Source organism: Paroedura picta, chromosome 7 (genome assembly GCF_049243985.1).
Source record: "Paroedura picta isolate Pp20150507F chromosome 7, Ppicta_v3.0, whole genome shotgun sequence".
NCBI classification, from domain to species: domain Eukaryota; kingdom Metazoa; phylum Chordata; class Lepidosauria; order Squamata; family Gekkonidae; genus Paroedura; species Paroedura picta.
In genome coordinates, this window is record NC_135375.1 from 66,468,078 (window position 1) to 66,490,633 (window position 22,556).

At 41.5% G+C, this 22,556-nt stretch overlaps 1 protein-coding gene and 1 long non-coding RNA gene across 6 annotated transcripts in view; both read left to right on the forward strand.

Annotated features, from left to right (window-relative positions):
* Nucleotides 1-7,990, forward strand: part of TLE1 (TLE family member 1, transcriptional corepressor) — a 100,674-nt gene extending 92,684 nt beyond the window's left edge. For all 4 annotated transcript variants that reach the window (XM_077344707.1, XM_077344709.1, XM_077344706.1 and 1 more), the window contains exons 17-20: nt 4,246-4,393; nt 4,920-5,070; nt 5,621-5,697; nt 7,370-7,990. In XM_077344707.1, coding sequence (XP_077200822.1) covers nt 4,246-4,393; nt 4,920-5,070; nt 5,621-5,697; nt 7,370-7,477 — 484 coding nt within the window. In that variant the 3' untranslated portion in view covers nt 7,478-7,990. The remainder of the gene's footprint in view (nt 1-4,245; nt 4,394-4,919; nt 5,071-5,620; nt 5,698-7,369) is intronic.
* Nucleotides 7,991-20,543: 12,553 nt separating this feature from the next.
* LOC143841818 (uncharacterized) overlaps nt 20,544-22,556 on the forward strand; it is an 88,733-nt gene continuing 86,720 nt past the window's right edge. The window contains exons 1-3 of one of the 2 annotated variants that reach the window (XR_013232864.1): nt 20,544-20,694; nt 20,957-21,090; nt 22,141-22,242. This is a non-coding gene — a long non-coding RNA (uncharacterized LOC143841818). Of the gene's footprint in view, nt 20,695-20,956; nt 21,091-22,140; nt 22,243-22,556 lie in introns of those variants that run through there. The other variant, XR_013232863.1, reaches the window with a different exon arrangement.

The window sequence follows — 22,556 nt, forward strand, 5'->3', positions numbered from 1 at the left end:
GGTCAGTTTACATTCCAATCCCAAAGAAGGTCAATGCCAAAGAATGTTCAAACTACCGCACCATTGCACTGATTTCTCATGCTAGCAAAGTTATGCTCAAAATCCTACAAGCTAGGTTCCAGCAATATGAGGACCAAGAACTTCCAGAAGTACAGGCAGGATTTCGAAGAGGCAGAGGAACTAGAGATCAAATTGCCAACATACGCTGGATCATGGAGAAAGCTAAGGAGTTCCAGAAGAACATCTCCTTCTGCTTCATTGCCTATGCTAAAGCCTTTGATTGTGTGGAGCACAACAAATTGTGGCAAGTTCTTAAAGAGATGGGAATACCAGAGGATCTTATCTGTCTCTTGAGAAACCTATATGCAGGTCAAGAAGCAACAGTGAGAACCGGGCATGGAATCACTGATTGGTTCAAAATTGAGACAGGAATTTGGCAAGGCTGTATACTCTCGCCTTTCCTATTTAACTTGTATGCGGAGCACATCATGAGAAAGGCAGGGTTAGATGAGTCACAAATTGGAATCAAGATTGCAGGGAGAAATATTAACAACCTCAGATATGCAGATGATACCACACTAATGGCAGAAAGCGAAGAGGAACAAAGAGCCTTTTGATGCGGGTGAAGGAGGAGAGTGCAAAAGTTGGCTTGAAAGTTAACATCAAGAAAACAAAGATCATGGCATCAATTCCCGGCAAATGGATGGGGAAGAAATGGAGATAGTGACAGATTTTATTTTCCTGGGCTCCAAGATCACTGCAGATGGGGACTGTAGCAAAGAAATTAAAAGACGCTTGCTCCTGGGGAGGAAAGCTATGGCAAATCTAGACAGCATCCTAAAAAGCAGAGACATCACCCTGCCAACAAAAGTGTGTTTAGTCAAGGCTATGGTATTCCCAATTGCAATGTATGGCTGTGAAAGTTGGACCATAAGGAAGGCCAAGCGTCAAAGAATTGAGGCTTTTGAACTCTGGTGCTGGAGAAGACTCTTGTGAATCCCTTGGACTGCAAGGCGAACAAACCGGTCAGTCCTAGAGGTGATCAGCCCTGACTGCTCTTTAGAAGGCCAGATCCTGAAGATGAAACACAAATACTTTGGCACCTCATGAGAAGGAAGGACTCCCTGGAGAAGAGCCTAATGCTGGGAGCGATTGAGAGCAAAAGAAGAAGGGAACAACAGAGAATGAGGTGGCTGGATGGAGTCACTGAAGCAGTAGGTGCAAACTTAAATGGACTCCGGGGAATAGCAGAGGACAGGAAGACATGGAGGACCATTGTCCATGGGGTTGTGATGGGTCAGACACGACTTCGCACCTAAGAACAACAACAAAGGAATAGAGTAGATATGAACTGAATTTTTTACCATATCTTGTTCTATTATCTAGGGATTATGTATGATATGTTTTATATGTTTTATTGTATGTTTTTATTGGGGTTTTATATGTCAGTAACTTGCCTCGGACCTCCGGGGAGAGGCGAGGAATAAATCTAATAAATAAAATAAAATAAATAAAACAACTGTGTCTGGTGGACTACAAGTCTTATACATCACTACAAAATTGGCAATGGCCCACTATAAATCTCAGCAAGCATAACCAAAATCTGCACCTGCCTTGGTAATGAGAGGCTATTTAAAGCATCAAAGTTTATGCACTAAGCAGACGCTTAGATCCAATTAGTCATCTTAATTACAAACAGGGCTATGTGAAGTCTGTATCTGAAGGGACAATCAACATTCTACATTAAGACAGTCTAACATTCAAGTAAATCAAAGTATGTGGTTTTTATAAATTATGCAAATGAAGCATATTTGTATAGTCTGACTTTGTCTCTACTCATTAGGGAAAGGAGCAATGCAGAGCATTCAAGCCCCACATGCTAGCTTCTTAAAATGTTGTTCATCCAACCTTCTGGCTAATAAGATATCATCTGGTGTTCCATATTCAAGCCCATCTTAGTGTTGTTGCATTTATTTTGATATGAATACTGACATTGTGCTAATTTGATGCCCAATGCCAATTTCTGCACGCATAGTGCAATTATTACATTGCAAAATACAGACTGCGCCCCCTGTTCCCAGTGCAGGTCCCTCATGTCAGTCCTCCAGTTTCCCATGTTCTCCCTGGAGAAAATCAGTGGTATGCAATGATAGGAGGGAAGCAGAAAAGTTCAATTCTGCCATTGGGAACTTTCTTTTGGATCCAACCCATTCATTCAATTCTGAACTAATATTTGCCCTGGGGTTTTTTTTTGGGGGGGGGAGGGTGTCAAAGAAATATATATGCCTTTGTCTTCTCCAAGCAGATCTTGATTTGGTAATAATTGAAACTGGTGGTTATCTATGCTTTTTGCATGTAATCCATAAAGCACAGCAGGAGCAGCAATATTTGCCATCTTATTGCACTGAAATTTCACGCCATTTCTCTGATTCCTGTCTTCGCCGTCCCTAACACTGTTCCCCTAATTCATCCATGTTACTTTAAAATCCATTTGAGAGCTGGTTGAATGGTGGGTTGAACCCTTTAAATCAGTAGGCTCTGTAACAGGGAAGTGAATCTTTTTATAGGGAATGTCTAAATCATAACTGTAAGAAGTCAATTTACAATTTTGCATTAAATGTTTCATGAGATCAGTTGTGTAACATTAGTGTTGCTTTGCCTTTTACATGGATGTGTAGAGAAGGAATTTTTTAATAACCCACATCTTTAATGTTCTAATAGTTCTTCCAAACTTGTATAAGTAATGAGAAGCAGTGCCTGAAATAGCTTCAAGTTATTCCAAGGTGGTGTTTCAGCTTGCAGCCCTTACTTTCTTAATTCATGTAAGTTAATGTGCCAGCAGCAACCCCCCCCCCACACACACACACACAAAACAAGCAAATAAACCATAGGAGCAGATGAGTAAGCACTACGCCAGGAGAGTGGCATGAACTGTGATGTTCATCTTTGTGGCATTTCCTATTTGCACGTGTGGGAATTCATATGGAAAACTTCTGCATGATACACACACACACAAAAAAAGTCTTGCAGACACTTTGCATATATTGTGGTGCATTCCATACCCCTGAGCAAAATGTGAAACCTTCCTGAGCTTCCATTGAAGACTGAAGGAAGGCTCAGAAATAGAACCAAGTAATGCTTGAATACTGGCCACAATATAAATAAAACCTGGAAATTGGTCATCAGGAAACTTTGATGTGGTAAGAAAATGTTGATTTTTCTCCCATTCATTCCAGGAGAAGAAATCATTTAGGTTCATGTAGTGAACTTATAAGAGCCAATATTTTATCTTCTTTTTATGTACTCAATGACTGCGTAGCAGTGAGTTCTTGCCAGGTTTCCTAGGAATAAGATTTGGTTACTGATTTGTTGTGGTTCACTCTTTACCCTTACTTGTAGCAGATAATAAAAAGAATGCACTGAATAATAGCTCCTTGAATTTTCAGACCAATGACTTCAGTCATGCTATGTGGATTCATAGCAAGTCCCATGATAGTCATTCTTCCTCTTTTGCTGTTAAGCATGGAAATAAAACTAATTGCTGGATGGAAAAAGGCAGGCACCTCTGAACACTCCAGTTTAGGCATTAAGGAAGGCTCGAGCTTGCTCTTTGTTACAGAGAGGAAGGATTTCCAAACACCAAGGTTCAAAACATAAAACAATGTTGAATAATGATGACAGCTCACGACCTGTTTGCAATCAAGGGCATCATTTTGCAGGCTCAGCCAGTGCAAGTAGAAAGCTTAGTGCTTTTGGATTCCTTCCTGCATAAGTTTATATAGTTGAATTTTTAAATGTATTTTTACATTCTGGATTTACAGCTTTAAAAAACATACAAACACTTGCCTGCCTCTGCTCAAGTAATTTGTCCTTTGTACTTTTTAAGTTAGCTTAGTAATCATTTATGTTCTTATTTCCCAGTGTCATAATGGATTATGTTACAGCTTCTTAAATAGCCTTCTTACCTTTGCAGATCTGCACAGATGTGGAGCTGGTTTTGTTTAGCTGCTTTGTGGTCCATTTCACATGCTCTGGCACCTGCAGAATAGCTTGTGTACAGTGAGCATATTTCACATCAGGGTTGTGGGGGGAAGGGTTGTGTTTTTTTTTTTTTGGTTTTTTTTTGCTGCACATCAGTTGACTCAGGGGAGATGACACACATACAGAGTCCAAAACTAACAATACAACAGTGTTTACCTTGCATTCTGGCAGGAAATCATTATTCAATCTGGTTTGTTTTATCAGGCAATTCCAGGGCCACACAGATGGAGCCAGCTGTATTGACATTTCTAATGATGGTACCAAGCTCTGGACAGGCGGTCTGGACAACACTGTGAGATCCTGGGACTTGAGAGAAGGAAGGCAGTTACAGCAGCATGACTTCACATCCCAGGTGCCTAAAATGTCTTCCTGTATTTTTAAGACACTGATTATCGTTGCTTTACAATTTCCAGATTGCAGTTGGGTGAAGTTATTTATATTAATAATTATAATTGCATAGGCTGTTGGCATAGCCAAAACGGCTTTTAGACAAGTATTTACCTTGGGAAAAAAGCCATTGCTGGTAGTGACAGTCCATATTTTTACTTACACGCACTGCTATTAAAATAGCTATCTATTTTCAAATGCCTATCTTAATTTGCGTTTTGATGGGGTATTTTGTGTTTGTCTGAACTGAGGTAGTGACAGCCATGGAGGGGAATAACCCTTGGTAGGTGAAGTCAGACATGTCACTGCTTCATGTGTGATGAAATTACAAGACCCATCATGCATTTATTACTTTCCGATCCTACCTTTTGGTGCTGAAAAGGGATAATCTTTGCTCCGGTGTTTTAAGAGAAAAAAATACTTTCGTTTTTTTCCTGTTTTCTCTAATTACTTGTGCAAGGAGTGTAAACACCTATTTTTCCCCAAATAAGATATTTTCCCTTGGCTATTGTCCCACGGGTGAATGGCTTGCTGTGGGAATGGAGAGCAGTAATGTGGAAGTCCTGCATGTAAACAAACCAGACAAATATCAGCTTCATCTTCACGAGAGTTGTGTGCTGTCGCTCAAGTTTGCTTACTGCGGTAAGTTGGAATAAACCACCTGAATTTCTGCATGCCAATCATACCTCAGCTGGCTATTTTAAGGCATGCTCAAGATATTTAAATCTTGATTGAACAGCTGGAAAGTCTCCCACCTTTTTACCAGGGAATTTGTGAGAGAAAGCCAAGGTGTATAAAGTGGCAGTATCATTACTGTGGTACTTGGATTGTCAAGAATTCTGAATAGTGCTTATTGCTTACTTAGCTACATATGCCTGTTTAGTTAAATGATTTATATATGTCACCTTACAAAGGCAAGGCACCCTGAATCAGAATTTGGGGTGGCCTAGGGCTGATTTTAGGCAGTCTCTGTTGGTAAGCCATGCAGAAAACATTTGTAAAAAGATGGTTGTTGAAGGATATGCATATCAGGAGTTACCCTATATGATCTTTCCTATTCTCTGATGTTCAATGTGCTGAATTATTAACATTTTAATCAAAGCTGATGATATCTGTACTAGGGAACAGGAAAATGTACACATTTGCTAGTTTATATAGAATATTCTACTAAGTTCTTGTTGATCATTTTCAGGCAAATGGTTTGTAAGTACTGGAAAAGATAACCTCCTAAATGCTTGGCGGACTCCGTATGGTGCCAGTATATTCCAGGTAAGCAAGAAGAGAGTTTGGAGGTGAGCGGCTGGTGGTAGTATCCTGATGAAACCTTATGAAGCAAGTTAGCATAGAAAACAGCAATTTCCTAAGACTAGCCCAGTCTTTCTTAACTTTTTTATCATTGAGGACCCCATGAAACATTCTTCAGGTTTCAAGAAACCACAGTGGTAACACAATTGTGCAAAAATATGGTTGGGAAGCATAGCTGTGTACATGGCCACTTGGCCCATCATTGGCCATTTGCGGAGGTGGAATCAAGTCAATATGACCATATATTGTCATATCACCCGATAAATGTTTAACAAATTTTAAAAATATATTAAAAATAAATTTTAATGCTTATTTGGGAAACCCTTCCAGGGCCATCATGAAATCACAGGGTTTCATGAAATCTTGGTTGAGAAAACCTGGATTAGGCAATCATCCAATATTCTTCCACTGTGCCTCATTGGAAAGGTTCAACAAAAACAAACTATTGACAGATACTATACACCGGAGATCCTTATGACTGCACACACCTCGTTTGTGTTCTTTCCCATATATAAAATCTGAAAATGGCTCATTTCCGCCTATGCAGCAAACTGCAGTTGATTGTTATGCTGATCAGCAAACCCACCTATACAAAATACAGGTTACAGGCTTCAGTGACCACATAACCAGCATTATGTAGTGCTTAGAACTACCTTTCACTTTTCCACCATTGAGAAACCCCTGAAACATTCTTCTTTTGAGAAACCCAAGAAGTAGCACAAATATGCAGATTATGGTCATGTCACCCAATAAATCTTTAACAGATTTTTAAAATATATAAAACATTAATTAATTAATTCCCACTCCTTCAGGAAACCCTTCCAGGGCCATCAAGATACCCCAAAGTTTCACGAAACCCTGGTTGAGAAATCCTGACAGAATATTTGGGAAACCCAAGATCTAATCCCCTCTTAGCTATGTGGTGTTGCCAGTACCCAGCTGGAAACTAGGGACCCGCTGGAATGATACCTCATCTCAAGACTAAAGGAATCAGTTTACCTGGAGAAAATGGCTGCTTTGGAGGGTAGACTCTATGGCATTATACTCCATTGAGGTCCCTCCCTGCCCCAAATCTGGGCCACTCCCGGCTCCACCCCCAAAGTCTCCAGGTGTTTCCCAACCGAGAGCTGGCAACCCAATTCCATGGGTGCTTATGGGCCCCTCATACTTCCTCAGCTGAACTAACCTCCCAGGATTGTTCCTAGAATAAAATGTAAGATAGGAGAACAGTGTAAGTTACTTTGGCTCCTCCTTGGAGGAGGCTGGTCCTTTTCTGTAATTTTCACTTGTAATCTTGTAATAATATGTGGCTTGGTTGCAACAACAAAATAAGTTCTGCCATTAAAGCAGAAATGTAATTTCTGATCCTTGCACAAGGAGAGATTTTCCTAATTTTGCATCATTAACTACTTTGAATCCAAGTAAATGATGTGATATTATTTATTTAATGTGATGTTAAGCAAACACAGGAAACTACCTTTTGCCCTTATGTATAACCTTTGCTACTGGCTTTTATCTTCACCATTCTGCTTTATTACATATGAACCCTAACCTTGGTATCATGAGTGCTGGAGGAAAGAGGCAGATATGCGTTACTTTCCCCATTTTAACTACAGCTGTGTTCTTTCTCTTCTAGTCCAAAGAGTCTTCATCTGTGTTGAGCTGTGATATCTCTGTGGATGATAAATACATAGTCACGGGCTCAGGAGACAAGAAAGCTACTGTCTATGAAGTAATCTACTGAACACAGAAAACACAACTTCTAAGAGTTGAACTGGGCCAAAATGTTCTTAATTTGTAGAAGTAGAAAGGCTTTACCTTTTTTAATAAAAAAGGAATAACTGAGTTTCCACACCTATACATGATGCTGTTCAGCATGTATTAAACAGAAGGTGACTTTGTTGACATCCAGCAACTCGCTACTTGGACCAATGTGAAGCAAGAAGGCAAGACGAACTAAGTAGCACAGTTTTGGTGGATTTTAAAAGCAGAGTCAGCTGAAGACTGTTGCAGCCCCCACCCCTTAGGACCTCGGAAAGATTATGCTCATTGTCTGAATATGTGGATTATGTTTCAGTTCTTGCAATTCCACCTGCATTCTGTTTTGTGTAGATCAGTGATATTGTGGATAAACTTGTTTCCTGGTTTTGCCTCTTGGGATATGGGGGTTTTTTTGTATTTTCTGTTGAAGATCAAACATTTGTATAAATTGTAAATATATTTGGTTTATTACAGTAAAGGCTTTAGTATCAATAAATTGTCTCTTTTTTCCCCTGATGACAAAATGATCTTTTTAAGGATTTTTTCCTTTTTGTAATTTAAAACTTTTAATAAGCTAGTTCAAAACTATGTGAAACATTTGAGAAGGTCTTTATATGAGAAGTATTCGTGAAACTTGTTGTTTTATTAGGATTTGACAGTTTCATGCAAAAAATGTAGCATTCAGATATTGTCTTGTACTACAGAAAATGGAAAACCAAGAACTTTTACATTCAGAATAAAATTTAAATTTTGAAGAGCAGTTTATACAGGAACATTTATAAACAGATGTTTAAGGAATCAACTCTATGATGCAACTATAGGTTACAGCCTGTGGTTTGCCTTCTGTATTGCAGCTGGAAGAAGAACACTTCTGAGTGTTTCACCTTTTAGTCATTCCCATTGTTATATTGGTATATTGCTGCAAAGCACACAGCGCTTTTGAGAAAAGAGTCGGGGATGAGAGTTTTCAGAGGAATCTGGGTGTTATTGCAGGTTGTATAATTATCTTAAGTGATACATTTGATGCATAGGTTGATAACGAATCTTAGATGGATTTGAAGAAATCTTTGTGCTTTTATGTTTGAGTTCTCCTAAACAGCCTCCTCTTTCTCTTTTGTTTATTCAAATACAATAAAATGGCCAGTTTACCTACACTGGTGCAAAAGAATGTCACCTGGAAGCCAACACAGTGCCTGTGTAAGAGATTCATTGGCTTAACTACAGGCAAAGTTTTCCATTTAGGCACAAAATCCCTTCTTGCTTCGAGTGTCTGAAGAGACATTAGTTTTCTTTTCAATTTACATGCTCATTCTACTGAATCCATTTTATAGCAGTATAGAATGGTAATAGCCCTAATATATATAACTCTACATTTGGAATGTAAAACGTTAACTATTTGTGATGGCCTAGTTCAATAGCCTTGAAAATTAGTACCGTTGTCTATCTGTATACCTGTGGGCACACTTCAGATGTGCATCTGTATGACAATAAGTGGCAGAGCAAGTGTGGTTATGAGAAACTGGTATACATTTGTTTAACTCAGGGGTAGTCAAACTGCAGCCTTCCAGATGTCCATGGACTACAATTCCCATGAGAATTTCATGGTAACTGTAGTCCATGGACATCTGGAGGGCCTCTGTTTGACTACCCCTGGTTTTACTGCTTCTGAGGCATGACTTTCTGGCATGATGTTTTTTTTTTTAGTGTTAACAAGCCCTGGAAAGTATCGTACCTTAGAAGACTCCCCCATGAAAATTTTTTGAATTTAAATGTTAGGATAACGTCTCTTTCTCCCTCCCCCAAGAACCCCCTACTAGATGGTACATTAGTTGTATTTGCTTTTTGTGGAGGCTGTTCTCAGAACAAGAATCAATGGCTACGATTGTCATGTGTGATGGTTCTGATTCTGTTTGAGTAAACTAAAGAGAGAAATGTGTTTCCACTCAAACTGTATTCTTTCTTTAAAAAATCAAGAAATTGTATAGCTGCTGGTAAGTGATCCTTCCCCTCACCACTATTACTACTACTACTTTTTAGGCAAATAAAACACAGCATTCGGTTGCAGAAATGGAATTTTTGTTGTGGAGTTTTTGAGCGACCACAGAAATCTTGACATTCTTATACTTCAGTACTAGCACCATGTGTGTTTATGCACTGTACTAAAATAAATTGAACCCCCCCCCCACACACACACACAGTTACGAGGCTTAGTGTAATCTGTGATAGGGCCATCAATCTTTTGTAACCTACACTGTGGGGGTGAACTATTTGTGCTGTTCTGTCTATCAAGTTCTGGGATTGTGTGCATGCTATCTGACCCTCCAGAAGTAGATTTACAGCAACCAGTAATAGCTGACTCCAGGAGGCTGATCTTCCTCTATAATTTTCAGTTTAAATCTCGTAATTTTTTCTGTTTTGACTTGTAGGAGAAACACTACATGTAACATTATGAAAGGCCAAGTTGTCAACAAGATCCTCCCAGAAGTATGCCTCTGCTGCTGCATCTAGCCCTGATGTAAGAGCCATTCTGGAGAGATGCATGCATGCTTCAATGAGCAGTTCCTACATGCACTTTTTAAAAGGGCATCTACCTCTGTTCAGATTGGAGGCATTGTCATCTGACAGCTCCACAGAAACTGCATGCCGCATGCATCCTCCACATTCCTGTAATATATTTAGACCCTCTGAGTGTTGTATACACATGATTTCCTAACTAGCAGCAGATGCCACATGTGCAGCCCTAGATTATGGATGTGGTTCTCTATCACCAGAAGCTGTGCATATTTCCATAAACATATGGGGGTTGCACATTGTCCTTGCTAGGAGCTGTCTTCATCTTTTTTCCTCTGTGTTTTTGCCAAGAATGAATAATAGATGAAGGCAACAAATTGTTTCACATCTTAAGTGCAGGATTTTCTGCTTGTCTGACCATATATCATGGTTTTGGGGCTCCTGGAGAAAAGAAGAAAGATGGAAGTCCATGTCGGAAATTGTATGAACATTGTATGTAGCTTTGGTAAATATACATGCATGTTGATTTTTCTGCATGTAAATTGTATCTTGTATGAAGCAACCTTTACGCCTATGGAGACTGGAGATTTGCAATGAAAAGTAATAAGCCCATGTGCTTCTTCTGGTTTGTGCTTAATGACAAGGAAAAAAAATAGCAAGCAGTCTGAGAAGGTCGCAGTGGGAAGTTAACCCATAACATGGAAAACTACAAAATCACTTGTTACATCCCAGGGAGTGGGCCTAATTTGTTTAAAATCAAATCCATCTGTTCATTTCACACGCTTTGTTCCACTTCCTTGCAGCAATCCACAGTGGATTACTCCATTACTTTAAAAATTGGCTGCAATTATGATAAGCTAATAACTCTTATTTTGTCGTTAACTGCATCAAGATATTTTGGACAACTTCCAAGCCTCCCCTTAATTTTTTCTGAATTATCCAAATCATCAATTGACAGTGTGGCCAAAGTATTTATTGCACAGCTGGGTTTTAAATTAATGCTTCAATTTAATATTTATAAATTCTGTATTAATCCTGTCATTCAGTTACTAGCTCCTGATAAATCAGCCATGTATTTTGGCTTAATATGACAGTAACCTTAATGTCATATTGGTATTTGCAAATATACTGCATGTATTATCAAAGAAAATAGACATTTAGATTTTATTTGTCTATTTCAAATGCATATTCCTCTCTAATGTCATTTACTTCTATTCAAAATAAGTTGGTAGCTGCCAATTCACTGTGTGTGTGTGTATTTAGAAGTGGTATTATTGGTTTGTGGTGATTCAGAAATTTCCATGCATGCCCCACTCGTCTCCACAAAATTGCAGAGACCATAGCTCAGAGATAGCATGTCTGCTTCATATGCAAAAGGTGCCAGATTTAGTTCCCAGCATCTCCCCCTGAAAACCTGGAGAGTCACTGCCAGTCAGAGTAGAGGATACTAACTTCTATAGGTCAATGGACTGATTTAGTATAAGGCAGCTTCATTATTCAAGTATATACCACCCCCAACTGAAAGGACTTCTCTACTCATGCTGGCTGGTATGTGGCTCATGCATGGATAGAATTGCTTTTTTCATTAAAAAATACAGAGAGACTTTGAGACAGAAGCTCCACGGACACGGAGGAGCATACATAAAACTCTATTGTAGTTTTGCCGATTGCAATGTATGGCTGCGAAAGTTGGACCATAAGGAAGGCCGAGCGTCAGAGAATTGAGGCTTTTGAACTCTGGTGCTGGAGAAGACTCTTGCGAGTCCCTTGGACTGCAAGGCGAACAAACCGGTCAGTCCTAGAGGAGATCAACCCTGACTGCTCTTTAGAAGGCCAGATCCTGAAGATGAAACTCAAATACTTTGGCCACCTCATGAGAAGGAAGGACTCCCTGGAGAAGAGCCTAATGCTGGGAGCGATCGAGGGCAAAAGAAGAAGGGGACGACAGAGAATGAGGTGGCTGGATGGAGTCACTGAAGCAGTAGGTGCAAACTTAAATGGACTCCGGGGAATGGTAGAGGACAGGAAGGCCTGGAGGATCATTGTCCATGGGGTCGCGATGGGTCGGACACGACTTCGCACCTAACAACAACAACAAGTTTTGCTGATGGGACCTTCACTAAAATGAACTTGATCAAGGAAAAATGGCTTAGAGGGCTCCTCATTTCCCCTCTGTCCCCTCTCACTCGGGTTGCCAGATCCATCTGCATTGCCCGTGGGGGATTGGGGGAAACTTTCTGGGAATTTTCTGGTGTGCTGACATTACCTAGAAGTGATGTTGGGTAGTGATGCTCTAGTTTTTCAGCAAAACTTTATGGTTGGATTTCCTTCAAACCAGAGTGCTTCAAAACAGAGTTTTGCCTTGAAACCAGAGTGACACCCACACAGACAGACCCAGGCTTGCCAGTGTCACTTCTAGATGATGTCAGCATGTCAAATTTAAAGCAACATTCTTCCAGGTTGGGTAAGTTCAGAGAGAAATTTGGGAGGGGGGGGAGGGAGATGCATCTGGAAAGTGGGGAATCCCTGCTGAGACTAGTAGACCTAACAACCCTACCGTTCATACTATCACTCTGGCAAGCCCTATGCTTTCTCCCATTTCTCAGTTTCTTTATCTCATCAGCCCACAAATATTAACAGTCCCTCACAGCTTCCTTCCTGCCAAATACTCCCTTTTTCTCTCTCACCCACCTACCTTTTACTGTTGCACCCTTCAACTTCTCCTTATCTTCCCCTTCCAAATTCCTTCTGTTCAGTAATCCCCAGTTGCATGGTAGGGGAGTCTACCAGGTGAGCTGCACTGGCCAGAAGCAAGCTGTATCAATGCAAATGTAGCAAGTCAACCTGGCATGTTGATGATGGCTGCCGGGGCTGGCCCAGGCCAGTGCTCTGTTAGGAGCCATGGCAGGGAGCCTTTCTCAAGCTGTTTTGACTTCCACTGTTTCCCTGCTCTCCCCCCATACCAAACTTTGGCTGTCAAAGACGGGGAAGGATCAGTCATCCCGTGGTTGCCTAGCATCCCCTAAAATGGCCACCAATATCTCCGAATGCAGTCTCATGAAATTTCCGTGAGCATTCATTTCTTAAAGCTGCAGGCTTTTCTTTATTATTTGGTGGGGCTGATTAAGACTCCACTATTGATTTCAGATTTTTCTGCAATGGCTGCTCTTGTCAGTTTTGGTGAGGGGAATCTCCCATGTCTGTGTCTTACTCCATTGTGTATATTTTTCTATGTGCAATCTAGGGTGCAGTTCAGAATTATATTTATGTCCCTCCGCCCCACACCGCGGAACTGGCTGCTTTGGTGGCCAAAGCACCCAACCCTACTTTCACCCTGTGCCCCCCGCAGAGCTTTACACTCAGCGGGTACCAGCTTGTCGGTCATCCCCGGCCCCAAGGAAGCATGCCTGGCTTCAACCAGGGCCAGGGCCTTTTCGATCCTGGCCCGCACCTGATGGAATGAGCTCCCAGAGGATCTGTGGGCCCTGCAGGAGCTTTCAGGGTTCCACATGGCCTGCAAAATTGAGCTCTTCCACCAGGTTTATGGTTGAGGCCAGTGTGGCCAGAAGATCTGCTGGTTCCCCCAGTGCTAAGAGGTGTAAGTGATACAGCATTTTATCATCTATGCTCCGCTTCCTACCCCGCTGTTAGATGATAGTGGGGGGAGGGGGTTAGGATGTTGAGTACTGCCATGTTTTCTTGGTCTTTTGTGGTACTGTCTTATTGTATGGTTTTATGTCCAGAGGGTTTTAATGGGGTTTATAGGGTTTTATATGGACTAATATAGGGTTTTATATGAACCATGAGCCAGTTCCAGGAGTGGCTGGTAATAAATCTAATAAATAAATAAACTCCTTTATGGAGCCTCCTTTGAGTCAATGAGAACCTAGATCAGCCTCTCTGCCATATCTTGCAACATATTATGGTAACTCCAAGATGTACAGCTGGGGTGGCTTTAAGACTAGAACTGGGGCATGGCTCCATTGAAGCCAAAGCATGGCTGCATGCATTTAAACAAAGGTTAATGATCTTTTTTTTCAACAAAGGATGGACTGCTCTATCAGCTTAATTAAGATCAATTCTATTTCCACTAATGCAAGAAATAGACAAGAAACTACCCTGTCTTGGCTCAGTAATGGACACTACATTGAGAATTGGGAAAAACAAATCCTTGCTCATTATCAAGAATACAGAATTTAGATTAGTTCAGGTCAGTTATATGAGCTCGGGGAATATACTTCACTCAGCTTTTTGGCAACCTTCCATTTCCAACCATCCCAGCCCATACCAAATACCTAACAGTTCCTCGGTAGAGCATTCATGTTCACATGTTTGAACACTGCCCCTTCAGTAGCCCTACATGGGAGATATTGTAAATTACCTTATCTGGATAGGTTTTATCAGTATGATTTGGAAAAGGTTGACTCCCTGACTGATGTGCTATTGGAATGCCCTTATTGCAATATTTATCATGAATTATGGTTTACCCCTATTTTAAGTAAATTACCCCCTACTATACTAAAAGACAATAAAGTCCTCTATCTGTTGTTGAACAGAGATCCAAGGATGATGCTGGCAGTGGCCAAGGATCTTTCCACCCTATTTTCCTTAAAAATAAAGATGCCTTATTCTGCTGTTCAAGATCACTGGATCAAAGGAGCTTGAAATGGAAAGGAAATGGAAATGGAAAGGAAAATATTTGAGGACAGTGACATGGTTTCTCCACAGTACTTTGTACACTGATAGCTAGCCTCGTGGGTACAAAATAGCCAGGCAATCCACATTCTGAATTGAAAATAAAAATCCTGATAGTGAAGATTCTCAGGAATGACTGCATTTAGTGCTTCTGCTATCTTGCTCAGTGAATGGTCTTGCTTAAAAGTCCAGTGTGCATGTCTACATGAGCACACATGAGTCTTTCAAAGTTTAATGGTTTTATGTTAATTCCCACCCCCTATTTTTTTTCTATGGTTGCAAATTCCTCCCACTTACACTGATTATTTGTGGCCATCCCTGAAAAGAATAGCAAAGGAAACCATTTCTGTGCTACCTGTACACAGTTCTTTGCATTTGCCTGTTTTGAATCTGAACAATGTCTAGGAAGCTATTTTGAAAGTCAGTTAAACCACTAATCGTATACAATCTATTTGCCACTGTGGGTGATATGTGGTGATAGCAAATTCAGATGGAAGAAGAATATGAAATTCAGATAGCAGCTTGAATGATTTGGTGTTAGCATGGGGCCCAATAACACTACAAAGCTATAAACTCTGTCGATCTAGATTGCCCAGTTAGGTGGCAGAGATGCAATTTGTCTTTTCTGAAGCCGCCTGCTGCTTGCGAGCTCCATCTCCTGTCACAGCCTATTAGCTCCCCGAGAAAATTGGTGGGAAATTGCCTGCAGATTGTAGGAAATTGCATCTCCAGGCCCTGGAAAAAATGTAGGATAGCACAACACTGACCCTCCCAGAGCAGCTATTAATACAGCAAAAGCTGACCTTTTGGCTTGGTGTGAAACGGCTTTGCTATTTACTGAATAAAGGCTGTATTATGTGTGGTTGCAGGAAGGTACAAATTATTATCCTAGCTAGGCTGGTAGCCATCCTGCTTTGGAACAATTTTAAGTGTTAGAGAGAAAGAGAGAGAGACTTTGCCTTCGATCTTGGAAATGGAAAAGAAGCATTGTTTGGGGCTGGAGCATAAAACTTCTTCTTGACAGAACTGCTGGAAGTAGCAGGCTTTCGCTGCATTCTAAAAATATAAAGTTGTAAACAGTGTGGCATCATCAGGGACTAGAGACTTCCACCCCCTTTCATTCTTTGCCGTTTCTTGTCAGAATTTGTAAAACAAAGTGAAAGCATCTGTTTTGGAATCTGTGATCGGGCTGTTGGGTGTACCCAATTGACTTTTCAAACCTGGAGTGTATTTTAGAGGGTTTTACTTTTTGTCCCACTCTGATGAAGTAGAATGTTTCTCAGAATCATAAGGCAGGTAATGTGAAAAAGCATGCTATTAATTCCAGGACTGTCTGTGGCTTCTGCGTCTGTTATATGAACTTCTACTCAATGTAACCTTCACAGTGGTCCCATTCCCCCCCTACAGAGCTAATCTTTGCTGCTTCCAACCACATATGAAGTCTTCTAATATACCTTAAATCATCATGTTGTTTCCTCTCTCTTTGCTACAATCTTGAAACTTGTATAGTATGACAGAAAAAGTATTGTTCAGAAGCAGTAACACGGAGAAGGGCACTTTTAACACCAACAAAGTTTAATTCCGGGTGCACATCTTCAGATCCCATTCTACAGAGAACGTTAAATATCTTGAGTTGTTTCCCGCATGCTTCAGGCAGTCATAATGCTATTCTTTAGATTTCCATCTCTTGAAAATTAGGATGTATTTTATATTAAATAATCCTTTCCCCTTTAGACACTCAGAGTATTTCTCACCCATTTTATCTGCTTACTGTGTCTCCTCCATGAGGTAGGTAGGTTAGTCTTGAAAGCGGGTCAGTTCACATGTAATGCCAAGCCATGGGTTAAGGTAAGAAGTATTCATAGTGTACCTAAAAGCCCCTAAATTCTGGTATAGCAAAGGACAAACCATAGTTTTTTATTGGTTTGTGGCTTGCAATAAGTAGGAAGCAACTAATTGAATCTGAGGATGTGAGGGGGAGGAAACCGGGGGGGAGTGTATGAGCTTGTTCTTGTAATACCAAACCGTGGCTTTGTACTGCATGTCAAACAAGTTCAATTGAATGGCCCAAGGTCACCTAATGAGTTCCATTGGATAAGCAAGGATTTAACTGGGTCATGCTGGTCTAAGCCCAGCACTCTTGCCCTATACCGTACTGGTTTTCTTATTGAGTCACTAATTCACACTCAGTAACTTACTGAGATTATGTTCACAGAGGCTCAATTAAACACAGGTCCCTGATTGTAACCTGCTGTGAACATTCATTATGGCTCGGCTGGACACAATGCAGAATGTTAATATGAGCCAAGGCTTTCCAGAGTACTGAAGCATAAAAGGGAACCTAAACAATTCATTCTATTCAGTGACAGAACAGTTTAGAACTATGAGGGGAAGCCATTGTGCTATGTTGGCTGAGGGTGTTGTTAAAGCTGTTCATTCATCTGAGCACAGGTGGTAGACAGGGCCAAGTGAACACGTCCAAATACTTGATAGTAAATTTGAAGTATCTAAGACCAACCTGTGTGGTGTTCTCTGGGTAGAGACAGTATAATGGAAGAAAAGCAAATTCACAATAACATCATGGTTTGGGAAGTAGCCATTGGTAGTAGAATTAAAAGGATATTAACAGCTTTCAGTCACAGACCTATATTGCTCTGCATTCATATACCATTGTGGAAATGTTGGTTTCATAGTTTGACATCATTGTACTGGTACTTTTGACCATGGAAGAGCCCATGAAATATTTTTTTCAGGTTTCAAGGCACCCCAGAAATGTCACTGGAAGTGATATCACCACCTGCATTAACAGGCAGACTTGAGGAGGGGGCAATTTAAGGTAGGAGTACATATGCAGGCTTTGCCCCCTCCCAGCTGCAGAAACCACATAAAAACTCATGCTTGGGAGGGGGGAGGGGGGCCAATGGAAATAGCCAGTTTCCTAGCTCATAGCTGAGACCATTAAAGCAGGAGGGGATAAAAGGCCCTGGCCCAGGTCAAGGCCAGGTGAATGTTCTGATGGCCTGGGACAGCCAGTAGATTCATACCTGCAGAGCGAAGGGCCCTGCAGGGGGCAGAAACAAGCAAGTGGTCCTGCAGGTAAGTGGGACCCAGACCACATATAGCCTTAAGGGTCAATGCCAATACTTTGAGCTTGCCCCAGAAACAAACTGGTAACCAGTGCCGATGCCAAAGCATCGGCTGAATATGGGCTCTCTATGGTGTCTTAGACCATTTATGCACTGGAGGTTTCATGCTGGGCTGCAGGCTGGAGTTTTAGTTGTGGCAGGTTGCCCCACCTCTTCCTGCACCCACATGGGGGAGCATTTGGCCTGGTGCCCCTCAACTGCCCCCTATTTGTGCTCCTGCATGGGAGCTGTGGTAGTGAAGTTCCCAGTGCATAAACGGTCTTAATGAGGACCCTAGCAGCCACATTCTGTACCAGCTGTAATTTCCAAATCAAAGACAAGGGCAGGCCTGTGTAGAGCGAGTTATATAAGTCTAGAATGGTAGAGACTGTTACATGGATCGCTGTGGCCAAGTGATCCGAGGACAGGTAGGGTGCTAGTAGCCTGGCTTGGCAAAGGTGGAAAAATGCTGTTCCAGCTACTTTTGTGACCTGAGCCTCCATGGAAAGGGAAGCATCAAAGGTCACTCCCAAATTCCTGGAAACCGGTGAAGGTATTAATTGCCATGGGAGGTGCACTTCCTGCTCCTGCCCTCTTCTACCTAGCCACAGGACCTCCATCATGGAGGGGTTGAGTTTCAGACAGCTCTGCCTGAGCCATCCACCCACTGTTTCCAAACAGTTGGCAAATATATCTGGGGGGAGTCCAGCTGGCCACCCATTAGGAAGTAGAGCTGGGTGTCATCCACATATTGGTGACAGCTCAGCCCATAGCCCCGGACCAGCTTGGCTAGAGGGCACTTATAGATGTTTAAAAAAATGGGGGTGGGCATCGCCCCCTGTGGTACCCCACATGGGAGCCTGTGAGGATTTGACAACTCATCCCTCACAACAACCCTCTGCGTCCAGTTCCAGAGAAAGGAGACCAGCCATTGCAGCGCAGACCCCCTGGTCCTGGTCCTGGTACTGGTGATGCAGTAGGCCAATAACTCATGGTTGACCACATCAAATGTGGCTGACAAGCCTAAAAGCACGAGAATCACCGAACTGCCTCGATCCAGCTGGTGCCGGATATCATCCATCAGGGTGACCAGTGTAGTCTCTAACTCATGGCCAGGATGGAAGCCAGACTGGTATGGGTCAAGGGCCAAAGTTTCCTCCAAAAATGCTAGGAGCTGGTCCACGGTGGCCCGCTCCACCACCTTACCCAGAAACACAAGATGCTAGACTGGGCAGTAGCTGGTGGGGTCTCGCTGGTCCAGTGATGGTTTTTTCAGTAAAGGGCACACCACTGCCTTCTTAAGCCCTTTGGGCTTAATATCTCCAGATATTAAGGAGAGGTTGATAGTCTCCCTCAAAGGGCCTCCTATCCACTGGTCGCCTGATTTGAGCAATCAGGAAGGACAGGGGTCCAAGGGGAAGTGGTTGCCCTCACTGAACCTAGCAACTTATCCACTTTGGTTAACGAGAGCCGTCTGAAGCCATCAACCATTGACCCCCGCGATGACCATGGAGCTTCCAGTTCACTAGCTGTATCAATTGTGGTGGGTAGGTCATGTCAGAGAAACAGAACATTGTCCACAAAATAGCTTGATAATCCCACACAGCCCAAATCCAATTCCCTTATTGTTTGATGCCCTTTCTAATTACTCTAATTAATTGTGCCGGGCGAGAGATTCTGGACATGATTTCCGCAGCACAGAAGTCTCATTTCACTGCTTTCACCATATTCTCATATGCCTTCACAAGCATCAGTTCTACAAAGGTCTACCCAAAGTGTATATACTACCTTGAACAGGTTCTCTGGGGCAGTGGCATATACATGTCTAAATAAATAGACCAAAATCTTGTTACTTTTTCACAGAGAAGCTTTGTAAATAAACAGGGTTGTTTAAGTATGGGAACAGTTGCTCAATTTGTTAGAAAATCCTTCAGATAAAAATAATTCACTCTAACTTGATGGCACATAACTAAATCATTTGCATTTGTATTACCAATGACAGTGGGGTAATTTAATATACAGGTAAAAAACAAGGATGGGAGAGGGAAAGAAAAAGCCTGAAATAGTAATGTTTTCAAGAATATGGATTTTCCTAGTATATAGGGACATAAGGAGTAATTGCCTTCAGTAGAAATCTCTAGAAGAAAAACTAATTTAGGTTCAGACTGGACTCTGTACAATGTTTATTTCCTCCATTTTTTCTAAATCCCAAATAGTTTGAACAATCTGTGAATCTGAAAGAATGATACAGTTAATACTGCAGACTTTTGTTCTTCTTCAGTCCTCCCCAAGTGACACATCATGCATAGAAAGTGTATGTCCATAGTTCCCCCTCAGTGATTAAAAAATTGGGGAGGTAGATTATGAGCTGGAAAAAACACCAGAGTTAATCCTCCTCCTAACCTCTAATGCCAGCATAGGTTACTTTGTCTTAAAAGTGGAGGAAAGCATTTTATGAACTTGTTACTGTGGCTTGCTCATGAGGACTAAAGGGGTAATGCCTCACAAGCTCCACTGTTTGTCTCTTTTACAGTAAAGATAAAGTAACAGCCTTAATGCAGGGGTAGTCAACCTGCGGTCCTCCAAGTGTCCATGGACTACAATTCCCATGAGCCCCTGCCAGCGTTTGCTGGCAGGGGCTCATGGGAATTTTAGTCCATGGACATTTGGAGGACCACAGGTTGACTACCCCTGCCTACTACTAGTCTAGGGCTTGTAGGGTGTAAGCTCCCTCTTTCAACACTCTTAGCCTTGTCTCTCCAGACCTCAGCCTAGTTCCTCCCTACCGTCACAGATAGAGAACTTTTTCCTCCATTCTTTTTAAAGGTACAAAGTCCATGGACACTGCATGGAAAAATACAGAAAGACGGTGAGACATATTAAAATAAGGAATCATTAGCAGGCTTGGTCAATGAAGTCTTATGGAAGGTATTGACCAATCAGAGATCAGTACAACAGAACCTAATGCCCTGCTTCCAATGTATCAGAGGGTAACTGAGTCAGTGGGTGTGGTTCTAGGCAAGGTTGATTCTGGGATTTTGGTATTATCTATCGTTTAATTCTAGCCTGTTAAAGAAAAAAAAGGAGACTTTTTGTTGATCTGTGGAGCTGTTTTATTTCCTGGCTGTTAGATTTGGACTGAGGAGGGGGGAAAAGAGAGCAAAGGAACTTAACTGAAGAAATAGCTGAAGATAAGAGACACTGACTTCAACTATAATCTGATACAAGCTGGTGTTTTAAATTAAAAACAGAACAAGGGATCCATGTAAGTATGATGTTTACTTTTTTACCCTTTAAAACAAGGATACTATTCTGAAAATGTAAGGGGGGATTTTTTTTTTTTGCTTTATCTGCTGTAATCAAGGATGTGTGTGCATGTGTCTCACATTACATGATTAGTTTCCCTCCAAATGTAGTTGGTAAAGCCTGCAATCCTAAACACACTTATTAGTGAGCTCAATGGGACTTCTTCTGAATCAACAGGATTGTATGAAAAATTTCTATTCCTCCCCTGTTAGATTATCTGAGGTACTCTCCACCCCAACCAGCTTTAGCTTTTTAAAATTTCCATACTGTTGAAGCATTTTGAAGAGCTTGAAAGCTTACATACTATGCTCTGTTATGTTGGTTGGTGTATATCTGTGGCATGCAGCATAAAAGACATTGTAAAATACAGTAAATTTCTCTCATGCACACATTGAAATCTGAAATATAAAACCAGGGGAAAGTATGCACACAATTACATAATAAGTTTTTTTAAGGAAAGATTTTTTTCTTGGTTGGTACAAGAGACAGCTTGGTGTAGTGGTTAGAAGTGCGGACTTCTAATCTGGCTAGCTGGGTTTGATTCTGCACTCCCCACATGCAGCCAGCTGGGTGACCTTGGGCTTGCCATAGCATTGATCAAGCTGTTCTGACCAAGCAGTAATATCAGGGCTCACTCAGCCTCACCTGCCTCACAGGGTGTCTGCTATGGGTATTTTATGCTGCTTTGAGACTCCTTCAGGTAGAGAAAAGCGGCATATAAGAACCAACTCTTCTTCTTGTTATAATGAGGTATAGGATCCTTACAATTCATTCTGATGAAGAGTTGCTCAAGTCTATCCACTAAAGTTAACTGGTTTAGATTGGAGTAGGATTGCATAGCCAGAAAGGGTTTCTCCTCCCCTGGCCTGACTTTTCAGGGCAGTCATGTTCTTATTTATTTGGAAGTGAATGAAGTCCAGTAGGTTTTATTTCCAAACATGCATAGGATTGCAGTCTGCAGTTTTCCAGTTAACACAGGTTACAACTATTATGATGAAATTACGTACAGAATTGAAAGAGAAGCCTAATTGGGTGGTATGACCTAGTGATTGGTGCATTGGACAGAGGTGGTTGGAAGGAGATTTGGAGACAATACCATTTTCCCTTAGGAGAAAGACAGAAAACAAGTCTTTTAAACCAAGGTAAGAGTTTCTTCTGAAGTTCATTTAGATTTTCCCTGTTAAGAAACCAATTACTGTGTTTGAGTGTTCATTGTGCTGTAAGGGGCAAATATAGGGACAAAACCACAGTTAGCTGGCTCTGACTATGCCCACCATTTGCTGCCCTATTCTCTTCTCTACCAGCCCCTTGGGGTGGCAGCTATTGCTGGAACATTGTTTGAACCTAGAAAACGGTCCCACTGTTGCCGCTGCAGAGATATTTCTAGATATTTGTCATTGTCACCACACAAGCTAATTCCTAAAC